We start from the raw sequence: 14,791 nt of genomic DNA, 5'->3' as shown, positions 1-14,791 counted from the left end.
TTCCTTACGTAGCCGATTTCAATCTATTGCTTCACCATCATCATCGTCAATCTATCGGCCTAAAGCCCGATGCGACTTTTCATCTTCATGTTCAGTGACATATCGACGTTTCAGATAGATGACAAAAAGAAATCAGGGCACATGCCCATATCTTCCAAGCAGGCTCCGACGTGACCCACTTCCCTCCAGATACGCGATCCGTTTCACATAAATGACATAAAGGGAATTAGGGCATTGGCCCAAATTTGCAAGTAGCTCCAACAATTTTGTTTTGGGCTGATTATTTCCTAAAAAAGCCCATAACTCGATCTTGGGCTATTATTTTTCAGTTGGGACGATTAAATGGGCTAATAATTTAGACTCATATATTTATTTTGGGCTCCTCTAAGGTTTATTGCTCCATAATTTGAGGCTATTCCAAAAAAAAGGGAAGCACGGTGAGCCTAGCACTAATATGTCACAAATAATAAAATGAAAGGCAAAGGGAAAGCAACACAAAGTCGTTTACTCACAAAAAGAAATACAACATACTTTGGCTAATTATCTCTAGATGGGCTGGCTTTACACAAAATCGACAACTTGTGTGCTCCAATTAAGTCAAGTTAAATCTGATTCTAGAAGATGCGGTCCGCACCACTCATCATTTTCAAAAAAAGGAGGGGGAAGAGTAGTACGCTACTACTACTCGTGACGCATTACGAAATAACCCTCAACAACAGTGTTACCCCGCTCTTATTAGCAGCTATATGATGGTCATTTCCCTTTTCCTCGCCTTATCTAAGAAAAAAAAGGGGGGAAGGGTTGGCACGACACTATGCAGAAGTCATTTTTATTCTGAAGGAGCAGAGTTAAAGTACATGAAAAGCTAATGCTATGCATGACAGTGCATTCGGGGTGGCACTGATATTCCAGATTGGAAGAACATCCTCGTGGTTCAACCCTCGGTAGTCTCGCTGCCCACCTATCGCTAGCAGCTCGCTCCCCGGACCTTAGCGGCCCTACGAACCAGTTCTTGACAGCAGTCTCGCTACGCACCTCTTAACAATAGCTGCACTATCGAGCTCTAGGTAGCATTGCCACATATGGATGCAAACGAGCCAAGCTACTCGCGAGCTACTCGAGATCGGATCGTTAAAAGCTCGACTCGAAATTGATTTTCAACGAGCCCGAGCCGAGCTCGAGTTTATTATTAAGCTCGTTTATTAAACGAGCTCGAGCTCAAGCCTATGTCATTAAGCTTGATTAGGCTCGCTAGCCTAAACGAGCCTTTCTATAATATAATTTAATATTATATATATATATATATATATATATATATATATATATATATATATATATATATATTAAAATAAAAAACTGTTAGGGGAATTATGGATTTAGGGTATTAGTAAACGAGCTCGAGCCGAGCTTAAGCTTATTTAGACACGTCAGATAAAAAACGAGTCGAGCCCGAGCCTGAGCCGAGCTTGTATAATTCTTTACGAGCTCGAGCCGAGCTCAGTACAAGGAAGCTCAAATCGAGTCGAGCTCGAGCTCGAGCCTTATATAACTTAAACGAGCCCGAGCCGATCCTGGCCTGGATCGGGCTCGGCTCGGCTCGTTTGCACCCCTACAGTGCCACATAGCTCTCCGCAAACAACCAAGACACCGAGACATCAATTATTAGTATGACTAGAGATGCAACAAAGCACCAGGTACCATTCTGCTTTAACTCAGACTGGTCACACGAGCTAGACACATAGATTGTAGGGTGCTACGCCCAATCATGCGGGGTTCAGTAGCCTAGCCCCGAGTCGCTTGGCTTCTCAGCTCGGCTCCATTATAGCGGCAAGCTCCGCATGCGAGGTTCAACACCCTCGCCCCGAGTCGCCTGGCTTCTCAGCCCAACTCCATTATAGTGAAAAGCTCCGCATACGAGGTTTAGTACCCTCGCCTCGAGTTTCCTTCGCATGCGAGTTTCAGTACCCTCACCTCGAGTCGCCTGGCTTCTCAGCCCGACTCCATTATAGCGGCAAGCTCCGCATGCGAGGTTCAGTACCCTCGCCTCGAGTCGTCTGGCTTCCCAGCCCGACTCCATTATAGCGGTAAGCTCCGCATGCGAGGTTCAGTACCCTTGGCCTCAAGTCGCCTGGCTTCTCAGCCCGACTCCATTATAGCAACTTGCTCCGGCCATTCCACGCGACGCTCTTCCGCGTGATTTATCTACGATCGCTGGCAGCTTAGCCCGATCCATTCCACGCGATGCTCTTCCGCGTGATTTATCTACGATCGTTAGTAGTCAAACCCGATCTGTTATACGCGAGGCTTTCCCGCATGACACCTCCATGATCATTGGCTGCTAAGCCCAAGCTATTCTCCTAATTCGCGCATCACAAGCTTCTTCCACACCATGATCTTGGTGCTTCCTCTCTCACAGTCATCATGGTTCTCTTGTGCTCGGACGATCGATGAAGTGTTATCCACATTACAACCTGCTATAGTGAGGATACTCTCCGGAAAGAAGGTCATCCCAATAGCGGCCCTGCTACCTACGCCCCCACAACATCTCTGTTTCCTGGCTCTCGGAAATGGTCTCGTTGTGCAGCCCTACCTGTAGCCTAGCCGCGTACCCCACATCATCTTTGTTTCCTGGCTCTCGGAAATGGTCTCACTGTGCAACCCTACCTATAACCTCGTCGCGTACCCCACAACATCTCTGTTTCCTGGCTCTCGGGAATGGTCTTGCTGCGTAACCCTACCTGTAGCCTCGCCACGTACCCCACGACACCTCTGTTTCCTGGCTTTCGGAAATGGTCTTGCTATGCAACCCCACCCTATAGCCTCACTGTCTATCCCTCAACAATTCTGTTGTTTGGCTATCGACAATAGTTTTACTACGTGACCCTCGCTAGCAACCTAGTCGCCCAGCTCTCAGAATCTATTCCTCGCCTCCTCTAAGAAAAAGGGGGGGGGGGGAATAGGGTTGGTACGTCGCAATGCAGACTATATAGATGGTTACTGGTGACATCCCATCTCACATGGCTACCACAACAATCACTTCGAATAACAGTCTCAGGGACTGAATGGCAAGCTTACGCTTCTTAGCTACCCCGGTCTGACATTCCACCGACATCAGTGTCGCATAACACTCTTTAGCAGCCTCGATCCGCATGATTGCAGCAACAGTTACGTTGCATCTCACCGACCGGCTCGCATTCCTCTCAATAATGGAGTATCAAGTTATCTCAAGCTACATAAGCAATGTTTGGCTCTTCGCACAACCCCACGACTCTCGTGGGTGAGGTTCGGTCATTTCTCTTTATTATTTATTGTATTGGTGCTTTATCTAGTCTGATCCGATTGTCAGCAACCCAATCGCATCAGACTAGGGGGACTTGACGACGCACAATTTATATGACTAAGTCCAGTCCGATGTTATTGGTCGCAGACCAATAACACAAAACTGGGGGGGCTTGATGAGATATGGTCCACTGGCGTGGCCTAGACTTCTCTAGCGCGCCAGCCTGGCCTGGCACGCTCCTGCCAGCCTTGTTGGGGACTCCCTTGCTAGCCTTGCTGGGGACTCTCCTGTAGGTTTATATGACTAAGTCCAATCCGATGTCATTGGCCGCGTACCAATAACACCATACTAGGGGGACTTGATGAGATATGGTCCACTAGCGTGGCCTAGACTTCTCTAGCGCGCCAACCTGGCCTGGCGCGCTCCTGCCAGCCTTGCCTGGCGCTCCCTTGTCGGCCTTGCTGGGGACTCCCTTGCCAGCCCTGCTGGGGACTCTCCTTCCGGCTCGGCCAGGCGCTCCCTTGCCATCCTCTCCTGGTGCGCGCCCGCCAGCCCCGCCCGGCGCCTCCGGGCGGCCTTGCCCAACTCCTTGATAGTTGGGCCTGAATTGGGCTAGCCCAAGGCCTGACCTAATTTTCCCCTATATAATGAATAGTATATCCTCCATGGAGAGGGACCTTTTCCTGGATCTTCCCCAAGTGGTTCAGCCACCAGTAGATCTACCCCATGGCTCAGCCGCCACTATACTCCGGTCGGGTGGCTCAGCCGCCACCTGCCGCCGTCAGCCACCACACACCACCACCAGCACCAAGATGGTGCTCTCCAGCTATGGAGGACCATCTCAGATCTCTCAGTTGATCTAACTTGATCGCCGGAGTCCGCTCCCGGGGCACAGTCCCTGGGACGGCTCTAACGCATCTCTCTGATTGTGACTAGCAGATCTCTGCCGCAGTAGAAGACCAGAAGAACCGCCGGAGGTCCTTGTCCCATCAGTGTCAAATTAGAATTTTGGTGTAAACTAAGTGTTTTTATGCTATTTACCCTAAAAACAAATCCAAAAATAAGAACAAACATGATGAATCAAAATCAAAACCTGTAATCAATACCAAATTAAACCAAACTCAAGAGCAATCATGAAACCTATTTCCAGAAAATCATGGTGGTGGCTTCGATGAAATGATGGGAATGGAGAAGTTGGAACCACAGGAAGGGAGAAGAAGGAACCGGATCAGAGTATACATCTGAAGGTGGTGGCTTCACTGTTTTCCCTTTTGACATCAAGATGCAGAAAAAAAGACATCAAGATATCAGTCCTCCCTTCCTCATTACGATTCAATTGCAGCGAACGATTTCTAGACCACATAAAGCTGCCATCGTGAAATCAAAACCTTGGATCGTAGTTTCCGAGCTGTTCTGAAGAACCAGACGCATGAGACTTCATGTTACAGTTGTTTTACAAGAATGAGAAATGGGTATCAAAACCCTAGATGCATCTTGAACTTACAAATGAGTTATAAGAATGAAAATGAGAAGATGACAGGGAAGGAGAACCTTTGACTGTTGATCGCCGGAGGAAGAATGTGATGGGGAAGATGGTGAGGTTGGGTGCAGGGGGAAACGAGAAGATGAAGTATATGTTGGAAGGCGATGGCAAGAGGTTGTTGACGGCGGAGAATTTGGGCGGCCATGATGATTTCCAGCGGATATGGAGGTTTCCGAAAATGTTTTGGTTTCCAGTTGCTATAATCTTCCAAGCCACTCCAATGATTTAGGGTTGAGTTAGAAGAGAGAGATATTGAGTTTAGAAGGGGAGAGGCGGGTGTGGTTCTCATGATATTTTTTAATAATTTAAATAATAAATATACAATAATAAATTAAAAAAATACATAAATAAAAAAATTAATTTAAAAAGAAGTTAATAAGGACATAACAGTCTTTTTAGGTAAGATCGGGACCAAACACGCAATAAAAACAAATGGTAGAGATCATTCGATCATTCGAGTTAAAAAAATAAATTAAGATCAAAAATACAAATTAACCCAAACTATAGACACCATTGATGTAATTTGCTCTTACTTATTTTAGCCTTTTTTCTTTTCGTCGTAATATTTACACTTTGGTAGGCGCGTGACTGGACGTTGGGATCCTGAGATCTGATCTACCCAGCTCAACAACCCACTCAGGCACTCACCCACCCCAAACCCCTGCCTACCCCGCCTCAAGTTTCTATAAATAAACACCATTCTCCATTCTCTCCGATTCGTGTCAACCATTCTTCTCTCCCTTATCACCGGAATTACGAAACAACTAGTCTCCTTCGAGACTCCTTTTGATTCGTAACTTCCTCTTCTACCGCCGTTTACAGGTACGCCCTGTCTCTCGGTCACTCATTGCTTGAATGGGTTGTATTAAGTTCGATTTGGACTCTTCTAGACTTGTGTCTGCTGCTACCCTTTCTGCATTTGATAAAAACATGCGTGTTTTGCACTAGTTAATTTGTTTTATGAAGATTAAACTGGATTTTTAAAATGTTAAGTAATGGAGCTAGATCTGCATGTAAGCGTCCATGATCTGATCCCATATCCCATTATCTATGTAGATTTATGTTATCTATTTGTGAAGAAGAGAGCATTTAGTCATTTATCAAGGATATTTTATCATTTTTATGCAATGTAGAACCAGATAGATATGTTTATGATAATTGTGAAGTTTTTGGTTTAGTAAATATGAATTAAGCGATTGGATTATCGAGATCACACGATCTGGCAATTTTGTATGTTTTTTTGTCTGTACATGGACTTTTACTTGATATTTGTACTCGCATGGGTATGATAATTGGATATTATCTGGTGTTCTAGGATATTGAGAGCAATTGATCTACTGAGATTTTGCTTTGCGATAGATAGAAAAACTTTCCATTTGCTTTAGTTTTCTGTAACAATTGTCTTTTAAGCGTGACATGATAACTTAAGCTTTATATGCATGCGATAAGAGATTTGGGAGGCTCCTCTTACAAATCTTACATGAATAGAATAAAATTGATACCAGTTGGTATTTAAGTGGAAATTTCCTGCATGACAGCACTTATTCCCAATTATGTTTTTCTAGTCGATATTAGTATAAGCAGAGAATTTTGACAATGGTCATGATTAGTGCAACGCAAGAAACCTTTGATTATCTCATTTGATCAAGTCTATACTGGTTCAAAATGTGTCTTTCTAGAGGTAGAATGACCTAATACGGAGTATAGTGCAACTTTAAAGTTGTAGGTGCTGTGTCATCATTGCATGATTGCTTCTGTACCTGGCCATCTTAGGATTAATTTTTGACTTGTGGTTGAAACAGGACAATGGCATCCCACATTGTTGGTTATCCCCGTATGGGCCCCAAGAGAGAGCTGAAATTTGCTCTTGAATCTTTTTGGGATGGCAAGAGCAGTGCTGAGGATTTGCAGAAGGTGGCTGCTGATCTCAGATCATCCATCTGGAAACAGATGTCTGGTGTTGGCATCAAGTACATCCCCAGCAACACCTTCTCTTACTATGATCAGGTTCTTGACACCACTGCCATGCTTGGTGCTGTCCCCTCAAGATACAACTGGAATGGTGGTGAGATTGGTTTCGACACTTACTTCTCCATGGCCAGAGGAAACGCCTCTGTCCCAGCTATGGAAATGACCAAGTGGTTTGACACCAACTAGTAAGTTTCATATTGCCCCCTTAGTTTTTTGGATCTTGTCGATTCTAATAATACTGATGCCTTGACGAACAGCCATTTCATTGTCCCAGAGTTGGGCCCTGACGTGCAATTCTCTTATGCTTCTCACAAGGCTGTGACCGAATACAAGGAGGCTAAGGCTGTACGTGTTCTTGATATGCTCTTTCCGGATTCTTTTAAACAGGATGTAGTAATCTTTTTTGGTTAATATGTTGGTTGGTTGTTTGTAATGCAACAGCTTGGAGTTGATACCGTACCCGTCTTTGTTGGCCCAGTCAGCTACTTATTGCTGTCAAAACCTGCAAAGGGTGTCGAGAAAACCTTTGATCTTCTGTCCCTTCTTGATAAAATCCTTCCAATCTACAAGTATGCCTCTTTTCTCTTGATCATTTTCATGTTCTTCACAATAAACTAGAATCCCAGTTTCATTACAACGAGAACTACCTCTGCAGGGAAGTGATTGCTGAGTTAAAGGAAGCAGGTGCTACATGGATCCAGTTTGACGAGGCTACCCTTGTGAAGGATCTTGAGGGGTACCAATTGGAAGCTTTCACCAAGGCCTACTCTGAGCTAGAATCGGCCTGCTCTGGTCTTAATGTTATTGTTGCCACCTACTTTGCTGATGTTCCAGCTGAAGCATTCAAAACCCTAACTTCATTGACTGGAGTTGCTGGTTTCACTTTTGATTTGATCCGTGGTGAAAAGACTCTTGAATTGATCAAGAGCAGCTTCCCATCTGGGAAATATCTTTTTGCTGGAGTTGTTGATGGAAGGAACATCTGGGCTAATGATCTTGCTGGTTCTCTCACTGTCCTTGAGTCTCTCGAGGGCATTGTGGGCAAAGGTGCGCTTTTCTTTCGTTTTAACCATATTAATCTTTTCCTTTCATTTACCCGAATGAATTCCCTAACATAAAATAAAATTTGAAATATGTAGATAAGCTTGTGGTTTCGACCTCTTGCTCACTCCTTCACACTGCTGTCGATCTTATTAATGAGACTAAATTGGATGATGAAATCAAATCATGGCTCGCATTTGCTGCTCAAAAGGTTGTTGAAGTCAATGCATTGGCCAAGGCTCTAGCTGGTCACAAAGACGAGGCCTACTTCTCAGCCAATGCTGCTGCTCAGGCTTCAAGGAAGTCCTCCCCAAGAGTCACAAATGAATCCGTGCAGAAGGCTGTAAGTGATTAAAAACCCCTTCCTTTTCTATATATGAAATTACTGTTAAAAAAAAAAAGTTGATGCTGACACCTGCATTCTCAGGCCGCTGCTTTGAGAGGCTCAGACCACCGTCGTGCCACCAATGTCAGTGCCAGGCTGGATGCCCAACAGAAGAAGCTCAACCTTCCAATCCTCCCAACCACCACCATTGGCTCTTTCCCACAAACCATCGAGCTCAGGAGAGTTCGTCGTGAGTACAAGGCTAAAAAGTGAGTGGTTTGTATACTTTTATATAATTTCAAACTGATTCGCTTACTTTTTATAAAAAAAAATCTCAAAAAAGTATATGTTTATATTTATAGAATCTCTGAGGAAGAATATGTTAAGGCCATCAAGGAGGAGATCTTCAAAGTTGTCCAGCTTCAGGAAGAACTTGACATTGATGTCCTTGTCCATGGAGAGCCAGAGGTATATTTGATAAACACAATCTAAATTAATTCATTTCAATCGGTTTCATAAAAAAGGGGGTTGGCTAAAAAACTGCATGTAATGTTTGTTTCAGAGAAACGACATGGTTGAGTATTTTGGTGAGCAGCTGTCCGGTTTTGCCTTCACCGCAAACGGATGGGTGCAATCCTACGGATCTCGGTGCGTGAAGCCCCCAATCATCTACGGTGATGTCAGCCGACCAAAGGCCATGACCGTCTTCTGGTCATCCATGGCCCAGGAAATGACCAAACGCCCCATGAAGGGTATGCTCACCGGCCCCGTCACCATTCTCAACTGGTCCTTTGTCCGTAACGACCAACCCAGGTATAAATCACAAAATCCAATATATATATATATATATATATATATATATATATATATATATATATATATATACACACACACACACACACACACACACACACATACAAAGTAGGTTGCTAAAACTGACGGACATATTTTCTCTGTGTCTCCAGATTTGAAACTTGCTACCAGATTGCTCTGGCAATCAAGGATGAAGTTGAGGATCTTGAGAAGGCCGGAATCACGGTTATCCAAATCGACGAGGCGGCACTGAGAGAAGGATTGCCGCTAAGGAAAGCGGAGCACGCCTTCTACTTGGACTGGGCTGTTCACTCTTTCAGAATCACAAATGTAGGCGTTGCTGACACCACACAGATCCACACTCACATGTGCTACTCAAACTTCAACGACATCATCCACTCCATCATCAACATGGATGCTGATGTCATCACCATTGAGAACTCAAGATCTGATGAGAAGCTTCTGTCCGTGTTCCGTGAGGGAGTGAAATATGGTGCTGGAATCGGGCCCGGTGTGTATGACATTCATTCTCCAAGAATCCCCTCCATGGAGGAGATTGCTGACAGGGTCAACAAGATGCTTGCCGTTTTGGAGACCAACATCTTGTGGGTCAACCCGGATTGTGGCCTCAAGACAAGGAAGTATGGCGAAGTCAAACCCGCTCTTTTGAACATGGTCACCGCTGCCAAGAAGCTCCGCGCCGAGCTCGCCAGCGCCAAGTGAGCGACCCTGATCGATGATTTTCAAGAAGAAGAAAAGTCGGAAGAAGAAAAAGAGGTGTCTTGAGTTTTAATATGTGATACATTAATTGATATTTTCAATAACTGTTGTTGATGGTATGTTTTTTTTTTGGGGTTTTTATTGTTCTTTCTGGCTATTATGCCACTGTTATGTTACTCTTAGAAAGTAAATGGAATCTGAAAGTATACGTTTCATTCAAAGGGAATTGCATTGAAAGTGTAGCCAATTGATGTGGACTTGTTAATTTGTTGATTCTTGAAATGATATTACGTAGTAAAATATTAGTTGCGAGACTCATGTATTATATCGGTTAACTTAAAAAATTTAAATAGAAAAATATAAATATTTAAGAATTTTGAATTTATAAAAAAATAAGAAAAAATAATAAATTATTATAATTGAAATGTTTTTTATTTTTTAAATTTAAACAAATAATTTAAATAAATAAACAAAAAAACTAATTAGCTTTAATTTTGAGAATTTTGAAATTAAAAGGTAAGTTTATTAATAACATTGATATCCATTTATTATTATATCTATTGCAAATATTACATTAAAGTATTATGTGGAATTTAAAAAAAAAATAGAATAAAACTTATAATGAGAGTATGACATCTGTCAAAAAAAACATTCATTTATTAGAGTAGATTAGATACTTTGAGATCATGATTTATGTGTGATCGGATATAACTGGATTTAAAATTTTGCCATTGAAAAATCAAATTTGTTGGGTTTCTTACATTGAGCAGGCTCAGATGACATGATATTTGAGCATGTTCAAGACTCACATTCATCAGTTTGTTGCTACCCAGTGGTGTGATATATTGTTGGAGTTACAGGAGGCCGCTAGGCGGCGAGAGTTGGAGATTGAGTTACAGCTGCAGGAGCAGAGTCAGGCGCCGACGCAGTCGCAACTTGCACAAAACGGTCAAGACCGCTGATTCTAGGTCTGGAGGCCAGCACGGCCGCACTTGTGGAAAGTGCGGGAAGGGTCACTCAGGAGTTTGTAGATCGGGTAGTGCGTGCCGCAAATGCGGCAAGGAGGGGCATTTTACGAGAGATTGTCGCTAGCCAACCCCGGTTCAAGATATGAGGATCTGTTATCACTACGATCAGGTTGGTCACGTGAAGACCAACTGTCCATGACTCGCTGCTAGGTCGGTGCAGGCTCCAGTGCCGGCTACACTAAGGATTACTGACGGTAGTCAGGGTAGAGCAGAGCCTCCGAAGGCTCGGGGACGTGCCTTCCAGCTTATAGCTGAGGAGGCCAAGACAGTGCCAGATTTGGTTGCTGATACGTTTCTATCCCTTATCTTGTTGATTATAATTGTTTTATGCTTATATGTGTTGTACCTATGATTAGGTACATTTTTAGTGAACTCCTTACCTGCTTTGATATTATTCGACTCGTGGGCGAGTCGGTTATTTGTTTCTCGATCGTTCAGTAGGGAGTTCAGTTTGCTTGTATGAGAGCTAGAGTGTCCGTTGCAAGTCTCTATTGCCAACGAACATGGGGTTTCTGCTTCTTCAGTCTATCGAAGTTGTGTTCTGGAGATCTTCGAGGTATCCTTCTCGATAGACTTGATTTCGATTCACATGGGGGATGTATGCGTGATTGTTGGTATGGACTGGTTGAGTCGCTTCGGTGCCATGATCGACTGCGAGGGTCAGCGGGTGGTAGTTCGAACCCCAAGTAGGGGAGAACTGGTTATCTACGGAGAGGGCACCAGATTGGGATCAGGGTTTTGCTCAGCTGGCAAGGCTTGACAGTATATTCAACACGGGTGTGCGGGTTATTTGGCGTATGTGGTGGATATGCGGGTCAAGGATGAGGTTTCGGTGTCGGACGTTCTGGTTGTCAGAGGGTTCGTTAATGTGTTTCCAGAGGAGTTACCCGAAGTGCCTCTGGAGAGGTAGGTCGAGTTCAGGATCAACCTAGTGCCAGGTGCGACCCCTATCGCCAAGGCACCGTACCGACTGGCACCACCTAAGATGTAGGAGCTGTCATCTCAGCTACATGAACTTCTAGGCAAGCAGTTCATCCTTCTGAGCACTTCTCCGTGGGGAGCATCAATTCTCTTCGTTAGGAAGAAGAATGGTTCGCATCAGATGTGCATTGATTACCGGGAGTTGAACAAGTTAACAGTGAAGAACCATTATTTACTCCTGAGGATAGATAATCTCTTCAATCAGTTGCAGGGAGCGTCTTGGTTCTCCAAGATAGACCTGAGGTTCGGGTACCATCAGGTCAGGGTTAGGGAGGAGGACGTGGAGAAGACCGTGTTCCGGACTCTTTATGGACATTATGAGTTCGTGGTGATGTCGTTTGGGCTCACCAATAAGCCGACATTGTTTATGGGCCTGATGAATCGGGTATGCAGACCAATACTTGATCGCCCGGTCATTGTATTTATCGATGACATCTTGGTGTATTCCAAGACCAGGGAGCAGCATGAGGAGCATCTCCGTGAGTTATTGGGAGTTTTGAGGCGAGAACGGTTGTATGTCAAGTTCTTGAAGTGCGAGCATTGGTTATGAGAGGTTTAGCTCCTTGGACACCTTATTAACCAGGATGGGACTTTGGTCGACCCGGCCAAGTTCGAGGCGGTTATGCAATGGGAGGTTCTGAAATCTCCCTCGGATATCAGGAGCTTTTGGGATTGGCAGGGTACTACTGGAGATTCATATAGGATTTCTCTAAGATTGCGGTACCCCTCATTCGTCTGACGAGGAAGGGGGTGGACTTCCGCCCCTCATTCGTCTGACGAGGAAGGGGGTGGATTTCCGGTGGGGCCCTGAGCAGCAGACTACATTTGAGACTCTGCGACAACGAATTTGCGAGGCGCCAGTTTTGACACTCCCTGAGGGAGTTGAGGATTTTGTGGTGTTTTGTGATGCTTCTATCATCGGGTTGGGAGCAGTCCTTATGCAGAGAGGACGGGTGATAGCTTTTGCTTCGCGGCAGTTGAAGCCGCACGAGACGACATACCCCACTCATGATCTGGAGCTGGGAGCGGTGGTATTCGCTCTCAAGATCTGGAGACATTAACTCTATGGGGTCCGCTCTACCATATACACGGACCACAAGATCTTGCAGAGTTCTCTTACAACAGTGGCTTTCATTCCAGTATTGGTGCTCCACTATTTGTGGAACGACCCAAATTTTTAAAGAAAATTTTCATTTTTAATTAACAAAACATAATTGCATAAACCATGAAATCCCAACATAATTGTTTTCAAGTCAACGATTCATTACAACTTATTCAAATCATCAGAGTGTCTCCAAACCCTAACAGTGGAAAAGAGAGATCAAGTGCACGCTGCACCATCACGCTTTGCCCTTGCCCTTGGGCTCAGATGTACCTGAAACAAATCAACAACCTATAAGCGAAATGCTTAGTGAGTTCCCCAGAGCATACCATACACTACACATACACATATCCTAGTAGCTAATTAAAGCTACACACATATCACATAAGTCATGCATACATAAAACCTGTAAGAGTGCCATGGGCTACCCCACATGGTCTTTACCTAGGACTGCCATGGGCTACCCTACATGGTCTTTACCTAGGACTGCCATGGGCTACCCCATATGGTCTTACATCCAATGCCACGGGCTCCCCCGGGGTTTTCATGCAAAACACACAATCACATATCATATCAAATCACAGAAAGACTAACACTTATATCATAATCACATAATGGGCCGGCCTTGGTGCCTTAGACCCATGAGTATGGTGAGAAGACTCACCTCTGTCTGCTGAATACAAAAGCTGCTCTTCTAACAGTTTGAAACCTCCCGAGCTGAATAATAATAATAACCAATGTTAGGACCTTAGATTAGAAAAAGGAAAACCCAAACTCCAAACCCATTCATGAGGCCCAATTATCCTTCCCTTGCTAATGGGCCCAAAATCCTAGTCCAAAATTATTAATGGGCCTCTTGGCCCAATAAGGCCCAACCAAAGTATCCATGGCCCATAACAGATGAAATAGACCATGATTCATAGAATGCAACCAATCCATTAACCAAAATGAAGCCCAAAAGCTCAAAGGCCCAAAACAGATCCGACCCAATCTGTAGCGCGTACGCTCGACGAATCATTCTGGTACGCGCAACATACTGGGGTCTTAAGGACTATGCACAGCGTACATTGAGTACGCCCAGCGTCCTTCCACATCAAGCACTTTCTCCATTAAGTGCTTAATACCTGATTCCTTTACGACCAAAAGCTAGATTTGAGTTGATTAATACGTCCTAAGGCATAAAGTTGCCAACTTTAGCATGCCTCACATACACCCAAAACATTCATTAAGACCTTTCCAAGGTCCTTAACCCATGCATGAGACCAATCTGTAGCGCGTACGCTCGGCGTACCATTCTGGTACGCGCAACATACTGGGGTCTTAAGGACTATGCACAGCGTACATTGAGTACGCCCAGTGTCCTTCCACATCAAGCACTTTCTCCATTAAGTGCTTAATACCTGATTCCTTTACGACCAAAAGCCATATTTGATTTGATTAATACGTCCTAAGGCATAAAGTTGCCAACTTTAGCATGCCTCACATACACCCAAAACATTCATTAAGACCTTTCCAAGGTCCTTAACCCATGCATGAGACCAATACTTCCACCAAGGCTCCATTTTTATGCTTCAAACGGACCATGGGACCTCAGATCTGCCATTCTCCTCTCATGGAGTTGCTTAACTCGCCAAAAGAGGTCTAAAATCCAACAAAGGGACCAAACTAGAAAACCCTAGCTAGATCTAAAGATTTAAATGGAAAGGTGCAAGCTTTTTACCTCCAGAAGCCTTGCAAGATGACCCAAATGCAGATTCTTGAAGCACCAAACTGATCCAAGCTTGCTTAACAACTCTCCTTATTGAAAGAACTCCAAAATGGCCACCAAAACCTTCTTTTTAGGTTCCAACTCTCACTCACACACTAACTCAGTTGTAGGAAGACGAAATGGGGCTAAAGAGACCGATAGGGTTTGGTCCAAGAGGCCAAGAGACGTTTAAATAAGGGACAAGTCCGGAATTTAGGGTTTTGACCCTCTGATACGTAC

The 14,791-nt window shown here is 44.3% G+C and overlaps 1 protein-coding gene across 1 annotated transcript; it reads left to right on the top strand.

Moving 5' to 3' along the window:
- The first annotated feature begins 5,506 nt into the window (after nucleotides 1-5,506).
- Nucleotides 5,507-9,914, top strand: LOC145088025 (5-methyltetrahydropteroyltriglutamate--homocysteine methyltransferase). Its single transcript, XM_079026216.1, has 10 exons — nucleotides 5,507-5,645; nucleotides 6,626-6,979; nucleotides 7,052-7,139; nucleotides 7,236-7,363; nucleotides 7,450-7,841; nucleotides 7,934-8,178; nucleotides 8,263-8,429; nucleotides 8,523-8,628; nucleotides 8,723-8,973; nucleotides 9,126-9,914. The coding sequence occupies exons 2-10, from the start codon at nucleotides 6,630-6,632 to the stop codon at nucleotides 9,694-9,696; spliced, it is 2,298 nt and encodes a 765-aa protein (XP_078882342.1). The 5' UTR covers nucleotides 5,507-5,645; nucleotides 6,626-6,629; the 3' UTR covers nucleotides 9,697-9,914.
- The last annotated feature ends 4,877 nt before the right edge of the window (nucleotides 9,915-14,791 follow it).

Source organism: Lactuca serriola, chromosome 2 (genome assembly GCF_051521515.1).
Source record: "Lactuca serriola cultivar US96UC23 chromosome 2, Lser_US96UC23_V15, whole genome shotgun sequence".
Taxonomy (NCBI): Eukaryota; Viridiplantae; Streptophyta; class Magnoliopsida; order Asterales; family Asteraceae; genus Lactuca; species Lactuca serriola.
Note: the sequence above shows the minus strand (reverse complement) of the source record. Positions and strands in the feature narration are given on the sequence as shown.

Bases quoted from the DNA above. Each gene is read 5' to 3' on its own strand.
- LOC145088025 (XM_079026216.1), top strand. From the start codon at position 6,630: ATGGCATCCCACATTGTTGGTTATCCCCGTATGGGCCCCAAGAGAGAG. The intron at 7,140-7,235 runs GTACGTGTTCTT...GTAATGCAACAG, and splicing joins AATACAAGGAGGCTAAGGCT to CTTGGAGTTGATACCGTACC. The intron at 8,629-8,722 runs GTATATTTGATA...TGTTTGTTTCAG, and splicing joins TTGTCCATGGAGAGCCAGAG to AGAAACGACATGGTTGAGTA.